This window comes from Patella vulgata, chromosome 9 (genome assembly GCF_932274485.2).
Source record: "Patella vulgata chromosome 9, xgPatVulg1.2, whole genome shotgun sequence".
In the NCBI taxonomy this organism is placed as follows: domain Eukaryota; kingdom Metazoa; phylum Mollusca; class Gastropoda; family Patellidae; genus Patella; species Patella vulgata.
In genome coordinates, this window is record NC_065887.2 from 36516833 (window position 1) to 36544470 (window position 27638).

The window sequence follows — 27638 nt, forward strand, 5'->3', positions numbered from 1 at the left end:
TCAAGGGCCACAAATAAAATAGTTTATACAAACTAAAATTGTCCAACAGAATGTTATTGACAGGCCTGGAAATAACGGTTTTAGATGTACCTGACAAAATGTCAGGCACTAATAAAATAGTGTTTGACATTTTCAATATCGTGCTGGATATGTATAAGAATATCAATAAAAAAGACGGAACAGTGCCGGACAAAATAAAAAAGACGGAACTGTGCCTGACAATGCCTGCTGAATCTGTGCCTTATTGAGCTCCCTTTGATAAATAAAAAAACCCAATGCAAGTTGATTTAATAAAGAAATTGATTTTTATTCCATACATTCACACTTAGCACACATACATGTATATCTTTTATATCTACTGTATAATATTACTACATATAGAGAAACTATTATACTAGCATGTAGCTAAACTTGAAATTATAGGCTAGTGTACAGAAGTAATATATGTGTACATGTATACTAGTATCACTTATTAAACTTCTAGTTATCGACCTATACAACACTCCAAACATTAAAAGTATGGGGTAGTTAACATTACAACCTTCCGAACAATAAAAGTATTGAGTAGTTACCATACATAATCAAAAGTATTGAATTAGGTGACAGGCTAATTACTGTCCTTGATAACATAACAATGACCTGATTATTGGATAATGGTGTGTTGATTAACAAGAAGCCAATCACATTTCATCTCATTAGAATTGAGTATGGTACTGAAATATAGTATACAGAGAAAATGGCTACAAATTGTTTTAAGTTATTACAGTCAAGATGCATTATTATGTACGTTAAATTTAAGATAGATGACCCTCATTAATCACATTTCCTTACCAAGCTGTTCACAATATTAGTTTAATAATGTTACAACTGTATTATTGGTTTAAATATAGTCGTCTCTTCCTGTATTCTGTAGTTTTCAATGATTATCTCAACAGCTCTAAATATTTCTACACATGAATAGTCTTGAATAACAAGTCTCTTATTAACCTTCACTTATTGTCTATAAAACACATCACTGAGGAAGTGACAGAAGAGTTTGTTGTCCAGGCGGTAAATATGTCACATTTCTAGATTTTGACATTTGGTAAGCTATATCTTCTGCTGCTTCAAGTTTCCGTAGCTCGACTAAACCTTCTCCAGCATCTCCAAATGATTTGGCCAAAAGTTCAGCGGCTTTAGAATCACCCTCGGCAGTAACAATGGCAGCAATCTTCATTTGTTCAGCCTAAAAAAAGAATTAATTGAGAATGCAAACGAAATGGTTTTTAACATCCTAATTTCTGCACTTGAAGCTAATGAAGACGTGCATACCTATGCAGTGTGCTGAGAGGGGAGTGTAGAACCTACACTTATTTAGTATTTTAACTGTCATAGGTTCTTTTACATACAAACCAATGTGTAATGCACACAAAACCTCAGTTGAATGGATCAACTGAATGAATGGACACTGGCCTTGCCAGGTTCTCCGTCCTGCACTACTGACAAAACATGGGGAACATTCTCAGCCTACACTGGGAGTGAACCCGGGACCCTCCTGTTTAGCCACATGGACAAAATTTGCTATAAATGTGGATATATTTTGTGTTATTAAATGGGCTAAAGAAGAACATAAGAGTTATCTACCTTTTCTACCATATATCTGGCTCTCTCAGCTTCCTGTTGAGCCACTTGTTTCTGTTCTACTGCAGATGTAAATTCATGACCAAACGTCAAATGGGTCTGAAATACAAACCAAATCCTTATTATTGAAGTTAAATGAAATGGGGTTTAACACCCCACCGTTCTGGGCTAGCGAAGAAGACAGGCATACACCATACAGTGTGCTATGAGGGAAATATTGCCAGGACAGTGGTGCTACTACATAAGTCTTTGATGAATTTCAACTGACAAGGTTTGTTTTACATACACGCCAATGTGGACACGGGATCTTGTTTTTTGTAACCATCCGAATGACTATACATTGTGTCTTACCAGTCCCTCCGTCCTGCACTACTGATAAGGGGGAACCAGCTCGGAAATCATTTTCTCGGCCAACACCGGGAGTGAACCAGAGTCTTACCTACTTAGCCACCATGGCTCCCTTGTGGTCTCTAGGGAGTGTACAAGCAAAATTACGCTAAATAGCCATAACTTCAGGACGAAAATAGTGATTGCGCTCAAATTCAATTTCTAACCGTCGTCTACTCATATGAAACATTATCCTAAAGTTCGAAAATGATTCGTCTAAAATTGTGGCTTCTAAGTGAACAAGTTAGTGTCGACGGACCACGCGAATGCACTATATGCCCATACTATGTGTTGGCATATAAAAAGTAGAACAAAGTACATTTTATGGTTAATTATGGACATTCTCACCTAAATACCAGTAAAAATAATTATGGACGTTCTCACCTAAGTACCAATAAAACAATTATGGACATTCTCACCTAAATACCAGTGTCAATGGGAGGAAACCAGAGTACCTGGAGAAAACCTACGAAGTGTGACCGACAACTCCACCACTTGACTTGATGATAGACATTATGATCAAGAGCGCATGTGTTAGACCTCTCAATCCCCCCCCCCCTCACCAAATGGTGTAAAAAGGAATAGAAATGGGATTTGAAGTCCATTAATCACTACCGGGTTATCTCTCAGCTTTTGAGGTTTAATGTCTCGTCAACACAATACTTCAGAATAAAATGAATGCCAATGACCATACTACAGTCTGTGGAAGAAAGTCTACATGCCCAGGCAGATGATGCTACGTGTTAGTTGTTGGGTTGAATAGGGGAGGGACCTATGATTGACAGCAAAATATTGTAAACCACAACATTTAACATGTAAATGCATTTATTTGTAATTATTTACCAGTGAAATATCGTCTAAGATGATCCCGAACTGTGAAGCTCTTTCTACCAATTCCTCACTAACTTTCATTGATACAACTTCACGATTCGTAATCAATTCTCCAGCATCAAATAAGGCCTACAAAAATAAAACAATCTGATTGAGATTTCAAACGGCTAAATATAACCACATTTCAATGTGGACATACAACAGACGGTTGACATTGTTGACAAGCATTAATTGCAATCATTTAATAGTAAGGGGCCTATGCATTGAAAATTTCACTTGGTGAAAATATTAATACCTGCAACATTAAGATCTTTTTGACATTGATATTCCTTTGATTAAATCGAACGGACAAAACAACCATTTATACAAGACCAACCCTAAGAGTGGGTTATACGTCTACAATTCCAGTTTTACATCAAATGACAGCTTTTCAAATTCCTGCTTAACTCACATCGACAAATTTAGTACTATGGTGGGAGTTTAACAGTTATCCTTAGATTGGCATACGTAAAACGCTTGTCATACATCTAAAGTGTACACTGGTACACCTCAATTTAACATCCCTTCAGAACGACCAAGCATTGCTTCCCTTGTCAGATTAGGAAGAGTTCTGGACAGTTTGCTGTTTAATTACACATCAACTTACCACTACAGCTTTTAAAACTTCATTGGTAATAGATGGTAGAACTCTTTCTTCATAATCTAAACCTAGATTAGTATATATCTTGGGTAAATCAGTTATAACAGGTCGGAATAATATTCTTAATGTAATGTTTACATTCTGTAAATCTGAAATATAAGTATAAAGCACTGAAATTAAGTTCAATGTAAAAAATTTTCTGCATGGACTGGGCTAATATAGTGTGCTATAAGGGAAATCTTTGCTCGGACAACATGGCTTACTCTTATACTGCATTCTAACTGTTAAGGGTACTATTACATGCACACCAATGTATACACAGGATCTCGGTCTATTGTTCCAATCAAAAAAACTAGACTCTATTCTTGCAAGGCCCTGTCCCACTGAGAAGTGGAAACCACGTTGGAAAACCCAGGGGTAGTTTCTCAACCAACACCGGGATGAAATCCAGGACCTCCTGATTAGTGAACCACTGGCACACCTAGGTCCACTCTTCACTTCGAATTTACTTTATTTTTAACAAATTTTAACGATTGCTAGCTGAACCATATTGAACTAGGTTGGTATGAATTATTTCGATTAGGGATGGTACAAAATCCAAAGATTAAATATTTTTGATTTGAATTATTAATAATGTCTAAGGTTGTATGTTTACCGTACTTAATTTCAGGTTTTTTTTGGCTTAAAATGTTGACAGTGGAACACACCATCAGTCATAACCTAACTCTACGATGTATGTTGTCCGTTTTGTTCTCCAAATAAAGATATAATAAACCACTGAACACTGTTACTTTCATCCAAAAGACCAAAACAAAGATGTTTAGTAATTTCAAATGAGGATTTTTTTTTTTTATCAAATCAAGTTTTGTATTTATATTCATTTCACTTCTTTCTGTATGAAAGCCACACATAACAAATATCCTTACCAAAAATGTGATGTGGGAAGGAGGTTTTATTTTGTCAAAGGATCACTACTAGAGCTAAATGACTTCTCATAAACCTTACATTTCAAGGCACTCCATTTATCGGATCATATTGTTTCTAGGATTGTAAGATTATCCAGTAATGTTTATGATTGTCAGTAACATTTATCATAGTTGAGTACATGATAAAGAAGGCTACGCAACATTTCTGGATACGTTAAGAAACAGTCTCTATCATCCAGAAAAATATTCTATAAATATTAGTTTGGACAGGTTGTCAACATTTGACAAAAATTGGCTAGATAATCCGGCCCCGAGTTCACAAAGCATTCTCAGACTTAAGTTGAGAATTTGCTCAACTTTCAATCACTGTTTATGAGAAATATCTTGAGCCCAGAAACACAAAACTTTGCACTTATGGATGTATCTGATACATTAAAACAACAAAAGGTTTATAAAGGTCTATATTTTAGTTAAAATAAAGTGAACAAGTTTGAGTAAATTTCACATTATCATAAACAATGTCTAAGGGAGGTAACTCCTCTTAAAACAAGATGTTTACACCCATGAAATTAATTTAAGAATGTCATTTCAAAAAATCCATTTGATTGCATGCGACTCCAATATCTAACACTCTTAATTTTTTATTGTAAAATTTCTCTCTTCATGGTCCATATCTATGCTTTTAAAATTAATCCTAATTCGTCGTCACGATTCATATTTGTTTATATTAATGCAAGAATTATGGGGTTTATTGTGGGAAGGGGCGCAACTCTTACTTGACTTGGCAAAAGAGACCGGATAATCAACCACATTAAAACCCAAACTCCCGGTTACGCATAGGCAATGGACTTTACGTCAAATATTGACAACCTTCCCAGGCCCTCCATATGTTGAAGACTAGGAGGTTCTGGGTGACCGAGACTAGTTAAGAAATAGTTTATGGAGTTACTTCCTGGGACCAGGGGGAAACATTTGCGTGCTGTATTTAATTAGTCTAGCCCCATTTTAAGTGACACAGGCTTTTCTGAGAAGCAAAATAATTTTTATATATGGCCTAATACCGAATAATAAATTCTGTATTTTAAACAATAACTTACCTTTGCTACCAGTAATAACAGGTACATTTCTTGGTCGAGATCGACAGTCAAAAATAATAGGACGCTGGACCCATGGAATTAAAAAATGTGTACCCTCGCCAATAACTCCTGGTTTCACTCCAGTAAATCTGTCAAAAATAACTGCTCTATGACCACCGTCAACTATAAAATAAAAATTGTAATATATGTAAATGATACATTGATCTAATCCGTAATTGGCATTTAGCGATTAAGAAACACATAAACAGAACACAACTTTTCTGGGAACCTATCACTATTTTTTTTCTAAAAGCACAACTTTTTGAAAACTATCCTAATGCTTATTTAATTTATTAACAATAAGAGGTATTTGTCGAAACTCAGGGTTTAGCGTCCTTAATCTATGACATTAATTACAATACAATCACCATTGAAAGTCGGCTCAACATCATGGACCTTATAACATAAAAAAAATGTATAAATGTAAGCTCCATGGTGACGTTAAGCCGCAATCAATCCCAACACGCTGGTAACCTGGGCCCCAAGTTCACAAAGCATTCTCAGATTTAAGTTAAGAATTGACACAACTTTCAATCACTGTTTATGAAAAATCCTATTGATCGAGAAACACAATACTTTGCACATGGTTTCTTATTGATGTATTTCAAGTATTTGATACTTAAAAACAACAAAAGTTTTATAAAGGGCTATAGTTTAGTTAACATAAAGTGAACAATTGTGAGTAAATAGGGCCTACTTATAAGTCTGAGAATGTTTTTGTGAAACTGGGACCGTATTACTATTAGGACTATATCTATGCTGTCACTGAACCTGCCTTGTAAAAAACTATGCGGTGTTTTGGGAAAATGTGCGAATATCGTTGAGAAATCAGATACAATTGACATAGAATTTCAGATATGTACATTAAAAACACAACACAGTTTATATGGAAATACAATCACTGGTTTATAAGTATAGCACGACGTTTCGACAAGTATTCTCTTATCGTTATCAAGCACAAATTTGTGCGTGCTATACTTATAAACCAGTGATTGTATTTCCATATAAACTGTGTTGTGTTTTTAATGTGTTCAATCGCTAAATGCCACTCAAAGATTATGTACATTAAAACTTGTATTTAAACTGTATGCAAAGGATGTCTGAGTTAGTTGCCCTTTAACCTTGAGAACTTACCATTATATAGGGCCGTCTGAACAACACCGCCGGCCACAGCTATACCGATACCAATGCGACCAATAGCATTAAAGATTCGCGTTGCCATCTTATCGATTACTGTAAATACCCTTAGTCGATTGTGTTATAATTATCTAAACCATATAAAACATCAGAAAAATGTTTTAATTGCTAAATTAATGATGAAATTCTGAAGAAAATCAGCACATGGAGAAAACGGAAATATCAAAAGCGCATGTCTAATGTGGATACATACAAATTTAAGAACTGAACTTATGTAATAAAGAAACGAAATATAAAATCTGATTTTTTTATACAAACTGGTGATATTTTATAAAGAATATAGGTTCACTTTGATTATAATTAATTAGTACGTGACCAATAAAATCCGATGTAAGACATGTTTGGTTTAAAGGTAGCATTAAACGTTTCGTTTTGTTAATTTGGATTATGTTTAATACGCATGCGTATATTGGTGATGCAAAAACGTGTTTTTAGCATGCAAGAAAACTGAGTACAAATATAAAGTAACGATTTCACACGTGTAAGTATTTTGCCAGCAGACGGTAATATCATAACTGTCTCGTTTAGTTTTTCGTCTTTCTTTTGAAGTTGCAATATGTCTACTGAAGATTGGTAAGTTTTCCCACTATATCGGTAATTATATTCTAAGCTATTCAATAATTCATGTATTTGTAAAGTGAAAGTACCGTATTTTAAATTCAGATTTTAGATTGTATTTCACACTTCAAGTTACAATTTCAGGGACGTACAATTATATACATCTGGTATATGGATACAGTTGTTATTACTGATCAACCTAGACTGGGCATAATGAGACAAATATGGCTATGTCAGTATGATTGTCCAATTTTTGTCATTGGTCTGATTTAATTAAAAAAATATACTGGAGGAACAAATTGCTATTCCACTTCCAGTATGGTACTTAAAAGAAATGGTATTGGAATATCTTTCTACAATATTAGATCAAAGCACGATCCTCCACCACCACATTGCCAGCTGTTATGACTCAATTATGAGGCAATTATTGTAAAAAATTGAAATTTTGTAGAACATTTGGGGGTTGGATGACTGAATAATGGTTAGGACGTGTGCGTTGTATCATAAGGTCGGTCATTGAGTCAACGAGCATGGTTTTGATTCCCCAGTTGTGACAAGGATTAGGGTCGCCCGTCCAACCTTGTGGGTTTTCTCTGGTTTCCTCCCACTGCTAAAAACCCTTACGTGCAAGCGAATTATTGAAATATAATTAAACCATATGTTAGTCCCAAAATGGCCTAGTTTGTGTTGAGTGGATGTTAAACTCCATCTCTCTCTCTTTTGTAGACCTTTTACTTAGAATTTTGGAGCTACGTTAGAAACGCATTTCAAAAATCTGTCATTAGTTTATTGGTAGATTGTTGATAACCCAATCTGTCATAGGCCTACTTTACTGACAACAATAACATTGATTATTCCAATCTTAATAAACCATTCTTTATTTTACAGTGTAGAAAACAAAGAAAACATGGCTGAGACTAATGGATCAGGTTTAACTGATCAGGAAAAGAAAATAATTTACCAAATGGAGGTAATGACAAAATAATAGTTACAGTAATTTCAGAGACTAGTTATAAATTCAACATATGAACTTGCATTTACATGATGCCTATTTAAAAATGTGATGGGTTGGGTTCTGTATTTCGGAGGGCCTAATAAGGACAGCTGTCTAGTCGTTCGGATGGGACGAAAAACCAAGGTCCCGTGTTCATATTGGCACGCACGTAAAAGATCCCTTGGCAGTTGGAATTCGATATAAGAGTAGGCTGTAGCGCCGCTGCCCGGGCAAAATTTCCCTTATAGCACACTGTATGGCATATGCCTGTCTTTATTAGCACAGTTTAGGAGCAGGGACCTGTTTCTCGAAATCTTAACTAAAGATAAAATCCAAATTTTAGTGGATACTTCAATTTTGATTGGCTAAGCACTAAAAATCAATCTTATATTATCCAATCAAATTACTAAAATTTGGATTTTATCTTAAAGTTTCGTGAAACAGCCCCCAGAACAGTAGGACGTTAAACCCCATTTCATTTCATTTGTTCTATAGTTATGTACATATTGAAGGAATTGTTCTTAGTTCTTTTGAATAATCTGATCTTTTGAAGGTATTATTTATTCTATTTCAGTACTATTTTGGGGACATTAATTTGGCAAAAGACAAATTTCTACAGGAGAAAATCAAAGAAGATGATGGCTGTATCCTTTTTAACATATTTTACTTTCATCATAGTCATATTGTCCATATTCATAACACATACTGGGCCCTGTTGTTCATATGTTCATTATGTTTTGTAACCGCCAAATGACATGGTTTTATTTTCGACAACAATGTTGCCTTGCCTAAATTCAAAGTATGTTAAATTTTCAACCCACACAAGAATGTAGTAGGCGGTTTCAGTTTTCAAATATTGATTTAATTTAATTTATCTCAACCATTTATTCTCCTTAACCACATGAAAAGATGTAACATTTGAGGTTTTGCTAACATTCAACAAATTAAAGAGTATCACAGAAGATGTAGAAGTTATTGTTGCTGCCATTAAGAAATCTGAAAATAATCTATTAGAGGTAAGTAAAAACACAATGAGGTATATCTACCCCAGCTTGTCAATAATTCATAGTGTCGGTCTGAACACCTGTAGTTGTAGCATTTATGGATTGAATATGGAAACTGCCATTGCCTCTATACGTTGTCAAGAGTTATCTCCCTCTTCAAATCTTGGGCTTGCTCATTGGGCGTAAGGAACAACCCTATCAAATATTTTAGTTTAATTTTCTACTTACATTTTGACTGTAAAGCTGTTACATGATATAAGAAAAATTTTACAATGGAATGAATGCCATACAGGACAGAGTTCTTAACAGAATGTTTAATACTGTACTGTTTAAATGTATATAATGACATTCAGTGCAACTTTGTTTGCTTGTTGTTCTAGGTGTCGGAAGATGGGAAGAAAGTTCGAAGGTCACCTGAAAAACCATTACCTGAAAATAACAAAGAAAGAAGAGATGATCTCAATAACCGTTCTATTTATTGTGTAAGAATATTTATATTTTCTATTTATCTATGAGTATTTCTGTGATTTTCATTTCATTATCATAGTTTTAAAATTTTCGTGCTGTGTTAAGTTTACCTTGCACTATCCTCCTATAGGTACCAAGTTACAGCTGAGGTAAGGCGTGTTATTGAAGTAAAAAGGATTGTGGGTACAGAGGCCATGGCTGAAAAAAATACTTCTATAACTGAATTTTGCCAACTTTTATGTGACATATTATTGCTTTTCAAGAACATGATTTATATTTGTTCCTTTGCATTTATTTCAGAAAGGATTCCCTGAGGACTGTGATTTTGACACAATTAAAGAATTTCTTGATAAACATGGTGTTGTGGAAAATATTTATCTTCGTAGAATTGGAAAGAAATTTAAGGTAACTGAATTTAACTTTGACAACCAATAGCATGTTCTGTGGTTATCGAATTTATAATTATAGCTCATAGCCAGCCATATTGACAAAGTTTTGTAAATGAAAGCCATGTCCAAGATATTTATCCAGATGGATTATGAAAAATGGCTGGTTTGCTTGATATTTGATCATTCATTCAATACTTCAGTACAAGAGCAATAATTGTTTCTCTTTACAGGGATCCATTTTTGCTGTGTTTAAAACTAAAGAACAAGCTGACTCATTTGTGAAAGCAGAATCAATCAAATTTGGTGAAACAGAATTAAAAAGACTGTTAAGGTAATAAAAATTATTGTGTTATAAACAATGTTTCATTTATGATTATAAGTGACAAAAATACTCATTTCAGAAATCATATGATAAACTCTATTTCTTTTAAATATCTTTGTATATTATCAAGAGAGTTAGCAGTCTATATTTCCACATTAACCTGATAGCAGCGTGCAGTCTGCCTACTTTTCATTAAATGTTACTTTTACCAGCATATGTGGGTGGACCATATTTTATATTTGTCCCATTCAAATGATTAGACTCGAAAATCCTGACAAATTTTCTTGCCCAACACTTTAATGAAACCTTGAAACTCCCATAGATTTTCCAGTGGCATTCCCACTAATCCACCTCATGGCTCCTTAAAAATTGTACAGGACTAGAAGGATTATTATAATTTAGACTAGTTATACAAGACTACAAGGATTATTATAGTTCAGAATGGTCATACAAGACTGCAGGGATTATTATAATTAAGACTAGCATCTGTCTAATTTTGAATCCAAATCGGTTTTGCATTAACATGTATCTAAAAAAAAAATTGACTGCTCAGAAGTTAACATATTAAGCTCCTATATCATTTCACGTAAATTTTGTATATTTTAGGACTGATTATTTCCTGAGTAAAACAGAAGAAAAACGACAATTAAAATTAGAGAAAGAAAAAGCAGCAAAAGAGTAAGATTATAGTGGTTTAATCTCTAAATTTAGAATTATCCTACTTATATAGCCTATTGGGGCAGACAGTTTTAACCACTTCCATATATCTACCAGAATCCCCGGTTGTACATGACAAGGAGTAGGGTCGCCTGTCCAACCTTGTGGGTTTTCTCCGGGTCCTCCGGTTTCCTCCAATTGCTAAAGACCCCTACGTGCAAGCGAATTATTGAAATAAAATTAAACCATATGTTAGTCCCGAAATGACCTAGTTTGTGTGTCAGTGGACTTAAACCCTCTCTCTCTCTCTCTCTCTCTCTCTCTCTCCATATATCTACCATGGTATACTAAAAATCTACTATAGTATAGTAAATATCTACCATGGGATACTAAAAATCTACCATTTGATATAGAAATCTACCATTGCATACTAAATATCTACTATGGTATACTGAATACTTACCTATCATGGTATACAGAATACTTACCTATCATGATATACTAAATATCTACCATGGTATACTAGATAGATAATAGGTAATACTTGATTTCATGATTGTTAACTTCAATGTATTCACTACCCTAGTAATAATGGTTTTGCTTAGAGTAATGAAAATCATGTATTTGATTTTATGGTGTTCAAAATAAATCTTTAAATTATTGTTGTATTTTATTTTACAGGGAAACAGCAAAACAGATGAATGAGGTATACATTACTTTATTATGTTTGTTTTATAGTTAGATTATATAACTGTTAATCCGTTCGGATCGGACGGAAAACCCATGGCTAGTGTACACATAGGTGTGTACGTAAAAGATCCCTTGGCAGCTGGAATTTGATATAAAGTTGACCATAGCGCCACTGTCTGGACAAAATTTCCCTCAAAGCACACCTTATGGCATATGCCCGTCTTCATTAGCCCAGTTGGAACAGAACAGTAGAATGTTAAACCCTATTTCATTTATATGACTGTTAGGAGCCACATTGGCTCGGAAAGACGTTGGCTCGCTAACTTTGCTGCTCTGTTCCAATCCCGGTGTTGGCTGAGGAAGTTCATCAGGATTTTCTGGCGTGGTTCCCCCTTGTCAGTGGTGCAGGATGTAGTGCCTGCCAAGAGACAATGTAGTTGTTTGGATGGGACTATAAAACAAGGTTTTTTGTACATACTTGTGCACACATAGCAGAACCCTTGATTTATAATTCGATATAAGAGTAGGCTGTAGTGCTTTCTATCCTGGCAAAATTTTATGGAAGAACAGTGGACGTTAACCCCATTTCATTTCATTTATATATTTAAGTGGTCACACAAATTTTAAATCTGAATTATTAATAGTGACAACAATCGCCCAGGCTCGTGTCATCATCCGAGTACAAATACATGCACTAGTTAATTAGTCCATGATACGCATTTAGAAATGAAAACACAAAGACCATTTGTGTGGTTCCCCTTTGTCAGTGGTGCATGAAAAAATACATGGTTCTGTTCGTATACATCCATAACATTTGGAATTCAATTGATCTCCAGGCAAAATGTCCATCTTAGCATACTGCTTGGTGTATGTATGTCTTTATTAGCTCAGTTATAGATTATTATACAAATAGCACATGTTAACAAGTGTTCTCTTGCACTTTTCAACCGTTATGTTAATAAAAGCTGAATAAAGTTGTTTGAAATGAAATATATACTGGTATAATCCATAATATATTTTACAGAGGTTAGAGAATATGAAAGATAGTATAACACATGGTACTATTTTACATCTAGAAGGTTTTGCAGATGATACATCACGTGAGGATGTTCGAAACTTCTTTGAAGATTTTTCAAAAGTTGCATGGGTTGATTTTAACCCTGGTGATAAAAAGGTTTGAAGATATCTATTTAATTAAATAGTAGTTGATGTATATGGAATCTTATTTATGCTTACTTGAGTTTCAAGATTATTATTCAAGTCAACAGATTTATCAAATTATATTAGGATAAAGATCGTATTAATTGGAATTTCATGCAGGGTGTTGGGGGAGATGGGGATTGGTCTAACATGTGTACTTTAGATCATAAGGCATGTCATGACTCGGATATAAATCTGTCTGTTACTAAAAGTTAAAACAATAAACACCTGGGCTGTCATTTGCAATTATTTTCCGTCATGATTCCTCCTTGTCAGTTATGCAGTACGGAGGCCCTGGCAACAGACAATGTACAGTGCGGATGGGACGAAAAACTTGAGGCCCTGTGTACACATTGGCATGCACGTAAAAGGTCCTGTGGCAGTTGGAATTTGATAAGAGTAGGCCTTAGCGCTACTGTCTGGGCAAAACTTCCCTCATAGCACAATGTATGGCGTATGCCCATCTTATTGGCCCAGTCAGAGTAGAACGTTGAAACCCACTTGCAATTCATGTTGTAAATAAATTTTGCTTTATGAATGTGGAAATATGACTGGCTATCAAAATATCAAATATAAGCTGTAATTTCTGGGTTGTTTAGTATATTATAGATCTATTATTACAGGGTCAGGTGAGGTTTGCTGAAGAGAATCAAGCACAAGTAGCATTAGATAAAGCTAAAGAAGCTAATGGTGGTAAAATAGAATTAAATGGTGGTGAATTACAGGGTCGAGTTCTTGAGGGTTGGTATATATTATATTTCAGAGTGTTATATTACATTTTATAGCTTATTTGATAAAAACTAGAATGACTGGTGGCATTTGAATAGTACTGTCAGGCAATTCCAGCCAACACAGCTATATTTGTCACTGATTCCACTGTCTTGAATTTCCATAGTACATTGCATTGCATATGCCGGACTTTAATATCCTGTTGGTACTCAAAGTAGAACATTAAATTTCACTGTGCAATGAATCTTTGTTAGATCTACTTTACATTCTTATGCATTATTCATATTAGTGCCAGGCACAATTTCCCTCATAGCACACTGTATGGAGTATGCCCGTCTTCATTAGAGAAGAACAGTAGGACGTAAAACCCCATTCCGCTAAAGATTCATATTGACTGGGTTAATTAGCTAGCTGCGGTATGTTTTGTTACCTGTCTAAGTAAATAAATTGTGAAATGTTGACCCAGTGTGCTGTGTCTTAGAGCAATAGACTATTGATGTCAACAACTGTTTTTATACGCCCACATTTTCATGTGGACGTATTATGCCGTCGCCCCTGTCGCGTAAGAATATGGTATATCAAGGTCGTGGACCCTATAGGGGTCACAATTTTTATCCGATTTTGTTGAAACTTGAAATGTAAGTTTATAACCCAAAGACCTCGGTTCCTTTCGATATTCGTGCATATGATTATCGGACCGTAACTTCCTGAATTATGGCCCCTGATTGTACGAAAAATCACGTTTTTAGCTTGTGGACCCTATAGAAGTCATAATTTTTATCCGATTTAATAAACCATTCTATTATATCACCGTTACACCCTAAGGATGACTGAGTTCGAATTTCGTGAAAATCGGCCCAAAATTGACAGACAAAATGGCCGCCTTTCGTTCCCAAATTGCGTAAGAATATGGTATATCAAGGTTGTGGACCCTATAGGGGTCACAATTTTTATCCGATTTTGTTGAAACTTGAAATGTAAGTTTATAACCCAAAGATCTTGGTTCCTTTCGATATCTGTGCATATCGGACCGTAACTTCCTGAATTATGGCCCCTGATTGTAAGAAAAATCACATTTTTAGCTTGTGGACCCTATAGAAGTCATAATTTTTATCCGATTTAAAAAAAACGTTCTATTATGTCACCGTTACACCCTAAGGAGGACTGAGTTCGAATTTCGTGAAAATCGGCCCAAAATTGACAGACAAAATGGCTGCCGTTCGTTCAGTTCCGTTCGATATTTGCGCATATCGAATTGGAATTTCCTGAATTATGGCCCTTGATTGTAGGAAAAATCACTTTCTTGTTAGCCTGTTCTCTATCCATCTCTCGAAAATGTGGGTGTATCCTGCCTGGCAGCCGCTGGTTTTATTACATAAGTGTACAGTGTAAAAATACTTCAATTCATACCTGTTTTAAATGATTGACCATTTAATTATTGTTGATACTTTTTCAGGAGAGGAAGAGCTTAGTCACTGGAAAATGATATTTTCTGACCGATCAAATCGTGATATGAATAGAAGGAAACCAATGAAGAGGGGCCGAGGCAAGGTAAGGATATATTCAATGTTTTTAGTCAAATAATCAGCAATGAGATATTTTATCAGATTTAATCATTTATTTTACAACAATGTACAGCTTCATGGTCCAATAAACCTGCATTGGACAGATTTCATAGTTTTATCTTAACACATTGGGGTAATTTCAAGTCCTACAAAAGTCCTACTTTGACCAGAAATATTTTAGTTTCATTTAATTTTGTTTCAATATAACAAGAAAGTATTTAAACATAAGGAAAGACAAGAGTACTAAAACATTTTGTTCATTTGGATAATCACTGTATTAACATCTAATGCAGATATTGTTCATGGACCTGTGATGATAGCATAGTGGTACCTTTGACCATGATTAGATGGCCATGGCCAGTCACATTTGTAAAGTTGTAGTTCATATTGATCAACAGATATATAATTCTAACAATTGATGATTTAATTTAAACATTAACCTTCTTTCAGTTTGGTTCCTTTAAGGGTAAACGACGAGGTCAGAATAATGATGGTGAGTTAACTAACACATATGTTCTTTTGTAAAAATTGAAACAGTTTTGTGCATCACCTATTCTATTATGTGATGCTCAAACCAATCCTTTCTGTGTTAACAAATAAAGGTTTATCCAAGTCTGGGACTCATCAGTCAAGAAACCTTAAAGTTGACTTTTAGATCATTTGTTTTAGTCAGTGTGTAGCAAGGTGTTGTCAGAGTGCGGAGCAGCAAAGACATTTTTTATACCTTTGTATGGTAGTGTTAATTTTCATTAACACATACAGAGAAACAGCCCACTAGGTCACTGGTTTTAGTAAGATAACACCTTTTTCATTGTAAGTCTTTTTTAAATTGTAACTTTTCTATGATTTCAGGAGCACCTGCAGCAAAAGCAGCAAAAACAGAATGATGTTAAGACAACTAATATCTTTGTTTTATCTTTTTGTAAATAATTGTTATGTCTATGAAATGTTTTTAAATTCAACCATCATTCAACCATCATGGAATAAATTATCATTTGTATATAGTATCATGAATATAAATATATAGTAGTGAATATTTTAATAAGTCACAGAACAGCGTAATGTTCATCATTTGTTCATTCTATTAGATCGAGTATTCTTCTTGTATTTCATCATGTAGTTGAATCATACAGTACATAAATGTATTACTGACAAAGGGGAAACCACATTGGAAAATCCTGAACTTTCTGGCCAACCATGTGGAATTAAACACAGGACATTCATGTTAGCAAGCAAACACCTTAAGTATAAATTAATATATTGAAGAATCGGGAATTAGATTGAATGATATTTATTTGGATTTAAAATAGTTGTAGTGTGAAAGGAAATGTATGATTAAATGTATATTTTAAATTATCAGTACAAATAATGTAGATTATTGGGTTATTTTGTCATTTATTTAGCCTCTTTGACCCAAACTGGTCTTGTACTCAACATAATCATGTCAATGTAAATATTCTATCAAAATATCACATAAAATAAAACATTCAATTCTGTTGTTTTGTTTTTATCGATTTAAGGTATGTTTAGTGTCTTTCAAATACAAAAATGTGATTTAGGATGAAAACTGCCACATTATGCTTCCTCATACTTGGTAAACTCTTTAATAACTCGAATGTATCAGTTAATGTTTATTAACGGATCATGCAAGTCTTTCAATCAGATGTTAGTCAAAGCGTGTCGATGTACAAGATAAGAGGACCTGGGGTCATATATTAAACCGATTACCGCCCGAGTAACTAAATCATTATGCTATGAATAATAATATACCACCTGAGTAACTCATTTCACATGAGGGACAGTCAAAAACATAAAAAATTTGACAACAATAAACGGCGTAGCATGGGCATAGCTATGAACCGGAAGCAGGAAACAGCGTAACTCCCTATACACCAAATTTCATCCTCGGGACAGCCCTTGTGTAGCCGCCATCATTACTAGATACATTAGTATAGATATTTGTTGACATTTTTTGGGGGGGGTTTGTGTCCGTTGACCCAACAGTATACTGAAATATACATGCAGTTGGTTAATCCATAAATACTAGGCAGGGCGAAACTACTTTGTGGAGACTCTACAGGTCACAATTTTTATTCGATTTTGACGAAACTTAAAGGGTCAATCCCGATAATATTTTGGGGAATAAAACTGCTTAATTTTGTGTTAAAATCCCTTAAAATCCTCTACATGAGGGCCGAGCAACTAACTCAATATATGTGATACGTTTTCAAATTAAAATTTACACTGAACAAAAAAAGAAGTTGGATTATACATTGTCTTAATTTAGAAATTACATGAATAGAAGTTAGAAATTACATGAATAGAAGTTAGAAATTAGACGATAGCATGTTAGAATTTTGAGTCTAATATACTGCCATACCACAGGACCCACTCTCTGGTTTAGGCCGATTCTACACCAAACCATTATGCTTGGACCTCCCCATGAGTCTCGTTCCATGACACATTGGTCAGAATAACGCTGGCCATGTCGACGCCATATTCTGGTCTTTCCATATGCAGTTGATACGCAATACCGACTCCCATCTGTGAACAGAACAGTTCTCCATTGCCTGTGTCGCCAGTTCTGGTGTTGTTGGGCAACCTGTAGACGTTAACGTCGATGGCGAGGGGTGAGGATCGGTCTACGGCAATGGATGTTCTCTCTGGTGAGAAGTCGGCGCACTGTATCGGTTCTGATGGGTATTCCGTGTGTTCCAACTGTCTGACGTGCTGTCTCAGATGCCTGTGTGGAGGGATTCTGTACGTGCTGTCGCACAACATGGCGGTCTTATCGCCTTATCGTAACCCTTGGTCTACCAGTTCGGGGGCGATCATCCGTGGTGTTGGTGACCCGAAAGCGTTGCTGAAGCTTGTAGATGGTCAGAACATTGACCTGGAAGTGATTGGCAACGGCTTGGACAGTGTGGCCAGCGTCGATTCTTCCAAGCGCCTGGTTCCTCTGAGCTGTCGTGAGTCGTGGCATGCTGCTCACGTTTTATGTGAATGATCCAACCAGGTATGGGCGTGCATTTTATAGGGTTAGTCCCGGTGTAGCATGAGTTACATGAAAATCATGGAGAACACATTACCATCTCAGAAGTCAGGTTGCATTTTTGAGAACATTTCCTGGGTTCAATTCTGTGTTTCGGAAGGAGCCTTATTGCTCAGGTAAAGTTGGGGATTTGGTCACAAATATACAATAAAAACATTTGGCAAGTTTTATGCAATGCGTCTATTCAGAGTAACATACCAGCCTGACGTTTCTTTTGCTGCTTAGTATATTTTATTACTATTCATTGATTAAACCGTCTTCTCTACAGTCAATCAAAAATAAAATATTATCATTCAACAATTCTTTATCTATTAAAGATTTTTTTGTTAATCTTTATATGCTTATTGTTCCCGGTGATTTGATTTTGAGGGCTTATTAACACATCGATTTTTGATGTATAGATATGGAACCAATTATGGAAAAGCTCTTGATAAAAGGGAGATAATTTTTAAAATTTAAAAAAGCTGCTTGGTAGTTACATGCCGGTAATATTTGTCCACCATAATTGTTTAATATATAAGCGTACGGAACTTTCCGTGATTAAACATCTTGCGATAGTATTTTTTTTTTATCCAGAATACACTACGGCATATCATCATTTCTTTTAAATCACTAATATTCAGTCCCCTTTTATTTATATCTTGATTTATAACTGACTAGAAGAATGCCCGGCTTCGCTCGGGGGTCATAACCCCGAAACCGGAAGTGGTAGACTAACGTCACCTGGCCTATGTTACTCCCCGGTCCGAACTACCCCTATACCCCAAATTTCAGACGCGGGGCAGACCTAGTGCAGCCGCCAACCCCGAACAGACAGACAAACGACAGTCACAAATATTAGTATAGATTTAACTGTTTATATTCATGTGTAGGCAATTGGTCTGTTATTAACATACACTGGTTACCTCTAATAAAAACAGCAGTGCATTTCCGCAGTTTTGTATTGTTTCTGAATATCCCCTACTTATTTTGAAGAGTATATAATATGGATTTTTCCTATTAAACTTAAGTTTCGTCTTTTCCAGGTATTCAAAGTATCTTCAATTTAAACTATGCAATTTTCAAAATTCATTTTTTCAGAAATTTTTTCATCGAATGAATAGGTAATACCTAACATTTTTATATAATTCTCGCGATAGATAAAACCTAAATCTTTAATAGTATCACGTAGTTGTGCATTACCACTGTTTTAGTAGCGTTTAATTCTAGCCCAGAAACCCTAATAATGTTTTTTTTACAACTTCAAAAAAGTGTCTAGTTGATTTAAAATCTTTCAATAAAACTGTCATACCGTCTGCAAGGGCTATTAATTTTAACGATGGAGCCCCAAAGGTAATCCCCCCCTATGTTTATATCATTTATAATATATAAATACATAGTGTCTCGATAACGAGATTAAAAAGATTTGTGCTGCTAGGGTCACCTTGACGTACTCCCTTGGCCACTTTAAAATAAGGAGTAGTATATCCATTATTCATTACTGCACAGTTAATGTCATTATGTCTGTATCCATCTTAATTAGTTGCGTTTTTAAATCCAAAAGCGTCTGAAACAGAAAGTAGAGATTTATGGCTTACGCTATCAAAAGCCTTTTTAAAATCAATGGCTAAAAGAAAACCAGTTATTTTCTTTATTTTTGCGAGATAAAAACATTCATCAGTGACACGAGTATCGCCCAGAAATAAAGGCAGTTTGATTTTGATGTATTAAGTATTGAAGAAAGGACTTTAATCTTAATGATTAAATTTTACTTGCTAATTTTACATCTACATTTATAAGTGTGATGGGGCGCCAGTTAGATAGAAGTGATTTATCTTTGCCGGTTTTTGGGATAAGTTTAATAATCGATTGTCTTTGTGACTCTGATAATTTTCTTATGTTCAAAGCTATATATTAATAAGAGACTAGTATTCACTGTAAAATTCTATATTCAGTCCTGTAGTATCAAGAGAGAGAGAGAGAGAGAAATGTGGTTTAACGTCCACTCGACACAAACTAGGTCATTTCAGGACTAACATATGGTTTAATTTTTTTTTCAATAATTCTCTTGCGCGTATAGGTCTTTAGCAGTGGGAGGAAACCGGAGGACCCGGAGAAAACCCACGAGGTTGGACAGGCGACCCTACTCCTTGTCACGTACAACCGGGGAATCGAAACCCCGCCAGTTGACTCAATGACAGACCGTATGATACAGCGCGCGCGTGCTAACCATTCGCCCCCCCCCCTCTAGTATCAAAGGCCAGTACGGTCCGATATGCGCCAATATAGAAACGAACCTATAGATCTATGGGATATGAACATATAAATTAAGCTTTTATCAAAATCGGATAAAAATTGTGTTAGCATACAACAAGCGGCCATTTTGTACGGCAGTTTCGAACTCAGCCGGCCTTAGGGTGTAACGGTGATATATTTGAACGGTTTTAAAAATTGGATAAAACCGCAGAGGAACTGCAAGCTAAAAACGTGAATTTTCATACAATCAGGGGTTATAATCAAGGAAATTACAATCCGATATGCACAAATATGGAAGGGAACCGAGATCTATGGGTTATAACATCAATTTTATTTTTGATCAAAATCGGAAAAAAATGTGACCTCTAGAGTGTCCACAACTAAAAGCATGATTTTTCGTACAATCAGGGGCCAGAATCCACGAAGTTACGGTCCGATATATGAATATATTGAAAGAAACCAGGATCTTTGCGGGCTAAACCTATATTTCATGTTTGGTCAAAATCGGATAAAAATTGTAACCAGTAGAATGCCCACAAATTGTGTACACCCGGATGGACAGAGGCGACGATAAGATACGTCCACAAGAAAATGTTGGCGTATAAAATAATATAAAAACTGATTTCAAGAAGCGATATATTAGTATATACAATATAGAAATGTTTTGACAAAAACATGAATGAATATTTGCCAACCAACCCATCCTCCTAACAAAATATTACATCTATGAATTAATTACCAAATAAAGATCAACACCTTTACTTGTTGAGAACTTTGCCAGAGACAGAATTGAATTTATTTGAAGGAAACAAACAAGACAATGTTTGATAAATGGAAAGATGAAATTTAATTATAGGTACAACACAAAGCAATCTCCAGCAGAACCAACTATATCACATATATACTCTGATCTGTATGTTTTTAAAAAAAAAAGAATATATACAGTGTATTTTTAAAAAGAGCATATTAAGAAAAAGAAAACAAAAAACTGTAACAGCGCGGAATAAATAATTCATGGTCTGATATTACTTTAGCTTATTATTACAGTGACAAGAGTCTTCACAAGCTTGTCTTTGACAGAAATGAAATGGGGTTTAACGTCCTACTGTCCTGCTCCAAACTGGGCTAATGAAGACGGACATACGCCATACAGTGTGCTATGAGGGAAATTTTGCCCGGACAGCGGCAGTACGGCCTACTCTTATATCGAATTCCAACTGTCAAGGGATACACGGGACCTCGGTTTTCCGTCCCATCCGAACGACTAGACAGCTGTCCTTGTCACAGCCTCCACTTAGTCACCGTGACTCCCCTAGCTTTGACAGGTCGTGAGCTAGTGTATTTAAACTGGTTTATTTTCCCCACATTTGCGTTCAGAGAGAAATGGGGTTTAACGTCCACCCACTCGACACAAACTAGGTCATTTCGGGACTAACATATGGTTTAATTTTATTTCAATAATTCGCTTGCGCGTAAGGGTCTTTAGCAGTGGGAGGAAACCGGAGGACCCGGAGAAAACCCACGAGGTTGGAAAGGCCACCCTACTCCTTGTCACGTACACCCGGGGATTTGCGTTCAGACGACAAAGTTAAACTGGTTTAACGATCCCTGTTGTTTTTTTTAAAACTAGTTCAACTTAAGCGTCTGAACAGACTTATAGTTTATGGCCCGCTTTCCATGTCCACGTTTCCGACAACGAAAAAGTCGGTCTAATGCAAATGTAATGGGACCGTTTCCACGTGCACTGAAAAATATTTTGTCTGCGTACCTAAAATTGGACATAATGTCGAAATATTAATTGGAGACACTGCCACATAACTGATAAGACTCCCATTGAAGGGACATATATTTCAGCTGTTTTTCACGATACAATCTTCTTTAGAGACAGAATCTGACTTTTGTAATATTTACGATTGGTATGTTTGACTCCGGTAAATATAGTCCCGATTATAACGCTTTGACTAGCTGTATGTGTCTAAACTGATCAGCAGTAAATATTCGCTTGGTCGATACTCAATCTGGTTAAAACACAAATCCTATTTCGTTTCGTTTATTTATAGTTCAAAATTTTACTTGTCTTTACTACACTAAGATCTAGAAAAGTTGTTATATAACCCGCGTTCTGGTTGACGTGAGGGATTAGCCAGCAGCGAGTTCTTGGCGTGCGATACACAGAATTGTGGGTATCCTAGTAGAAACATCAACGCTCATTAGCTAATCAAATGTCTGACGCCATAGGGTCAAAAGTCACCGGTTTGATCCCTGACGCGACCTCCAACTACAACTGGCCAGATCTTCATGTAGTAGATACCATTGAAAGTATAAAAAAACGAAACGAAATATAGGTCTGTATTTAATCAAATTAAGACGTTACTATTAGGCCTACTAACAGAGTGGTGACATCGGGATAAGTTAATTCAAGCTCAATATTAACTTGTTTTCTTCTGCAAATTCTAAAACAATTGTTTAAATTATTAGGAAAAAAGGCGTCAATTCTGCCCGGACCAGTTTGTGTTACTACGTCCATTTAATCAATGCACGTGTTATCGAAGTCGTGTCATGTGACGTCACCCGTAGACCTATACTGCACGTGAACTGAAATGTCAGTGATTTTCTACAGAGGTAAAAGAAGACTTTCGCATCACCCCTGCTAAACAGCTTGGTATGACTAAGGTAAATGTAGTCCCGATTATCAAAGTCTCGATTATAATGGTTATTTAATTATTTTCAAACACAGATGCCATACGTCAACACTGATAACAGAGTGCAATTTAAAGGTACAATACAAACATATCAAGGTAAATAGAGATAACAAAATAATGAAATTGAAATGGAATGGGGATTAACTTCCTACTGTTCTGCACCTATAACTGGGATATTGAAGACGGTACAAAATAATACAGCAATACAAGTCTTATAATACGTAACAGCAATACAATTTATATAAAACAGCAATACAATTTATATAATATAAAGCATGCAATTTTTATTTATTTACAATTCTGGATTTTAAACATGGTTTCATAAACCGGACCGCTGAAGGAATTTTTATGTGCCCATTCATCTTCTGGGACTTGAATATGCCGATGTAATAATTTCTTTTAAAGATATTTAGACTCCCCAGAGCGATGTACCGGATGCATCACTTCTCCTTGGACATGTACCTAAGTAAAATATGATAAATAATACTTAAAGGACTATGTTCCTGTCCACAAAGTTGTCATATATTAGATTGAGATGCACAGATTACAGATAAGATCTTAAAGGGCGTATATCTCTATTCCTTGGACGGAAAGCAGTCAAAAACACATATTAATGTAATATGGGTGTATATAAATGGATAGGCATTTTTAAAATGTATATTGCAATTCCAAATCAATTATGTTCAGTGAAATGCGTAAATAGGCGAAATTGAACGTCAGTCGCTTCCATATTTTTTTTTTTTTTTTTTTTTTACCTTTTTTTATTTTGTCGTTTGTGAATCAACCATCACTAATAACTTCCGCATTGTATTATGGGTTATGTGTTATTTGTGCATTACAAATGGTGCCCATAGAGTAAAGGATTCGTGTACTGATTTTAAAATGTTCATTCTGCCTTAAATATATGATTTTTGGATCCTATATTTTCACGGCAAGACAACAACATTTATATTGATTGAAATGTAATGTACTAATATTGAATTCTAATTCGTGCTTTAAAGTATGGTTGATCTGTAAATTCTACTGAAATTAACGCAAATGCCGGAGACCGGTTATCGCTACAGGAATGTCCACAACAAGAACCAATTGTCATAACCCCACTCCTTTACGGACAAGGAGTCATCCCGATACATTTTAAAGATTCAAATTGGTAAATTCTGCGAGGTTGGTCTCATAGGAAATCGTTTCTTTGTCAATTAAAAGTATCTGAAGATATGGTATTATTTAATTTTAATTAAAATGGATAATATCTGAGAAATACAATGGATATCACCCGATAGAAAAAATAAATACGCAATCTTATGAACAATTTGATCAATAGGGATTAAATGTTATTATTTACATCGTGATGAGGCCGATTAGGACAATAATGTTGTACAGATCTCTGGACGTCGATGGAAGCGGATGCAAAATCCAACAGAAATACCTACTCTGGCACAAGACCATAGGGTCCCATACACTGGAGTTAGTGTATGAACAGTACTTGATAAAACAGGGAACCAGACACGTGGCTTCACTGATGGAGATTTTCTAGTTTCTCTACAACGTGCGTGTACCCGTTTAACCGCAAACTCTCTATAAATGGTTCATAGACGTCTATTCCAGATCGACTTAAAATGTTCAGAAACTTTCTCGCTGCATTTCTTCGCGAATCTTCAGCTTTGATTTCTTCTAAATCATCTTTGGTTAAATACCCCCGAGAAAACAGCGAATCCATAATTTGTTTCACATCCAAAATGTCCACCAAATAGGTATAATTTTTCCTTATTATTTGATAATGTCTTCTTTTGAGGCTTGTATCAGACATACTGAATTGAAATGAAACGGGGATTATGGTCCTACTTTTCAAACATACTGAAATATATAATAGAACGGGATTACTGCCATGGAATGGGCTCCATAATATTTCAAATATGCCGTTGGACAAAAATAAGAGGTTGTATACCTAGAATAATCAGTAAAAAAAAAAATTAAAGTGAAATATTGAAGATATTTAAGTTGAATAATTAAGAAATATGAAAAGGATTATGTTTTGAAAGGTAAAGAATGGCGTTGGGGTAGTGGCGGATCTAGGTACCTCCCCATACCTAACTAACACTATAAAAATTGGAGCTTATGTTTGGTTGGGGTGATAATGTGAGGGTGGATTGAATGTTATCGGCTAAAACACAGTATTTGACCAGTTTTCAATTTTTTGATGTTATATACAGTTTGGAAACAACTACCAGAATTTACAGTCCATTTGTAATAATGACCTCTCCTAATGACCACCAAATTTCAAGTCAATATAATATATCTTCATTGTTCAGTTACGGCAATAAACATTTTCCAAAAATAGCCATTTTTTTGCGTTATGCTGTCTCACTTGAATAAATTCTATTTTTGAAACTCAAATTAATTTTTTTATTATATTTTTTTATTTTTATGGAAAGGATATAAACGCATGCTTATAGAACATTTCCTATAATAAATTTTGGTAGTTCAATTAAACAAATAGACAGCGTCCTTGTTATTGAGTACTAAATTACAAAAACATGTGTTTCTGGCAAAATTTGACAATCACAGTTTATCATGTGCTTGAAAAACACCGAAAACTTACAATAAAAATGTAATCTTGAGTAATATTATAATTTTCAATACATGTGTAATTTTAAAATCTAAAATATTTTTTATTCATTTGAATTTTAAGTTGATTTTTTTCACTTTTTAAAGGTTACGGACACTACATTGTAGTGACCCATACTTAAAAAGCTTTACAAAAATGTATTCGCAGAAGCTGCTGAAGCAAAAAAAAAAAAAAAAAAAATAATGGCCAAAATATTGCTCTTTTGATGCTTAGAATTGCAAGGCAATTTATTTTTTAACCCTGATGAGACACTTTTGTCACAAATACTGTGTTTTAGCCGTATATTCGTGTCTAGTTGTGCGTCTTTCCATGACAGTCCGGTAATCCTGTAGGCTACCACTGACAAGGGGAAGCCTGGCTGGAAAATCTCGGGGAAGGTTCTCGAACAACTCCTTTATCGAACCCAGAGCAATAGTCACGAAGCTACCAACATTTTGGGATTGCACGAACCATTTACTTTATATCATTCGTTTAAAGAAAATATACAAATATTTTACTGTATATCATTCAAAAACAAGGAAGTATGCAAATATTTTTAAAAGTTGTGCTATATATAACTTGGTGGCTATACATCCGTGTGTGATGTCTGTGTACTTTCAACTGCTACTAGTCTAGTTACACGCTTTTAAAATAATCTATTATAACAATTAGCTAAACATTAAAAATACCCGATTCTTTCCACCACCCAGTCACTGACATTACCTGTAGTAAAACCCACTGTCAACAGGAGTTAGAATTGGATCCAAGTAGACAGATTCTGAAATCATTTCATTTAAACTTACTTGATTACATATAAATCATCTGCTACACTTTAATCCTTTCAATAATTACACTAATGAAGAGCCGTTGACATACCAACCGTCTTTATGTTCACTGCACGCCGGTGTTTAACTAGGTTAAATGGATAGCAATATCGACAAAAAAAATGTCCTTGTTATTGACTGAATTCGACAGCTTGGGTGATACAGTTTTCCGTACAGTTAATTCCCGATGAAAAAATATTTTAGTCTAGATTAACAAGTCACGCAGCCAAGACCAGGAAAATGAATTACACAGGCTTATGCAATATTGAATATGTTTTTCTATTACAAACATACAGGGGCATACTGGCATGGGATCGAGGGCCCAGGGGGATCGGAGCCCAGATTGGACAAAACAATTGGCATACATTTGTGTTCATCTTTGCATCCACTGATAAATTGGGCTTCCTTAACGCATGGGCATACGCCACCATACAGTGTGCCGCGAGTGAAATTTTTCCCGGTCAACGGCGTTATGACCTACTCTTATATAGAATTCCAAATGTCAATGGTTACTTACGTCCACGCTAATATCCCATGCCATGTACTCAGTCCTTGGCCATTGACAAGGGGGGCCACGCCGAACTCAATGTCACTACTAATATATGCCAGCCCAGGTGACATTCTGATTCTCAAACCACTCAACAATAATAGACACAAGCCGGAAGCCTAGTCCTAGATCAGATGATTTCAACAGGAATAGATTTTCTTTCTGTATTAAAACAGTCGACCATGATTCTTTGAAAAGATTCATAAATATCCTTCAACACCTCGATTTTTAAGTTTATTAAACCAGATGAATTGCGTAATGTTTGTGATTCCGATGCTCTAGGCCTAGGCTTGAAGTAGACTTACCGTTATCAACAACACTTAAGTTATTTCTGTCTATACTATAAGTATAACTACAATA

At 35.2% G+C, this 27638-nt stretch overlaps 2 protein-coding genes and 1 long non-coding RNA gene across 4 annotated transcripts; 1 reads left to right on the top strand and 2 right to left on the bottom strand.

Annotated features, from left to right (window-relative positions):
• Nucleotides 1-282: 282 nt before the first annotated feature.
• LOC126832312 (prohibitin 1) lies at nucleotides 283-6917 on the bottom strand. Its single transcript, XM_050563060.2, has 6 exons — nucleotides 6675-6917; nucleotides 5502-5663; nucleotides 3485-3627; nucleotides 2851-2967; nucleotides 1624-1719; nucleotides 283-1225 (listed from the first exon to the last, which is right to left on the bottom strand). The coding sequence occupies exons 1-6, from the start codon at nucleotides 6760-6762 to the stop codon at nucleotides 1013-1015; spliced, it is 819 nt and encodes a 272-aa protein (XP_050419017.1). The 5' UTR covers nucleotides 6763-6917; the 3' UTR covers nucleotides 283-1012.
• Nucleotides 6918-7136: 219 nt separating this feature from the next.
• LOC126832309 (lupus La protein homolog) lies at nucleotides 7137-16811 on the top strand. 2 transcript variants are annotated; one of them, XM_050563057.2, is made up of 14 exons: nucleotides 7137-7218; nucleotides 8184-8265; nucleotides 8864-8933; nucleotides 9199-9305; nucleotides 9674-9775; nucleotides 10062-10166; nucleotides 10381-10481; nucleotides 11079-11150; nucleotides 11811-11835; nucleotides 12844-12993; nucleotides 13643-13760; nucleotides 15205-15299; nucleotides 15764-15806; nucleotides 16166-16811. In XM_050563057.2, exons 2-14 carry the CDS (start codon nucleotides 8203-8205, stop codon nucleotides 16198-16200), a joined length of 1086 nt encoding a protein of 361 aa, XP_050419014.1. In that variant the 5' UTR covers nucleotides 7137-7218; nucleotides 8184-8202; the 3' UTR covers nucleotides 16201-16811. The 2 variants fall into 2 exon arrangements, with proteins under 2 accessions (XP_050419014.1, XP_050419012.1); XM_050563055.2 differs by having other exon boundaries at nucleotides 7179-7310.
• A 7222-nt stretch (nucleotides 16812-24033) lies between these two features.
• LOC126832314 (uncharacterized) lies at nucleotides 24034-27241 on the bottom strand. Its single transcript, XR_007684655.1, has 2 exons — nucleotides 26711-27241; nucleotides 24034-25156 (listed from the first exon to the last, which is right to left on the bottom strand). It is a non-coding gene; the product is annotated as an uncharacterized LOC126832314 (long non-coding RNA).
• Nucleotides 27242-27638: the final 397 nt, after the last annotated feature.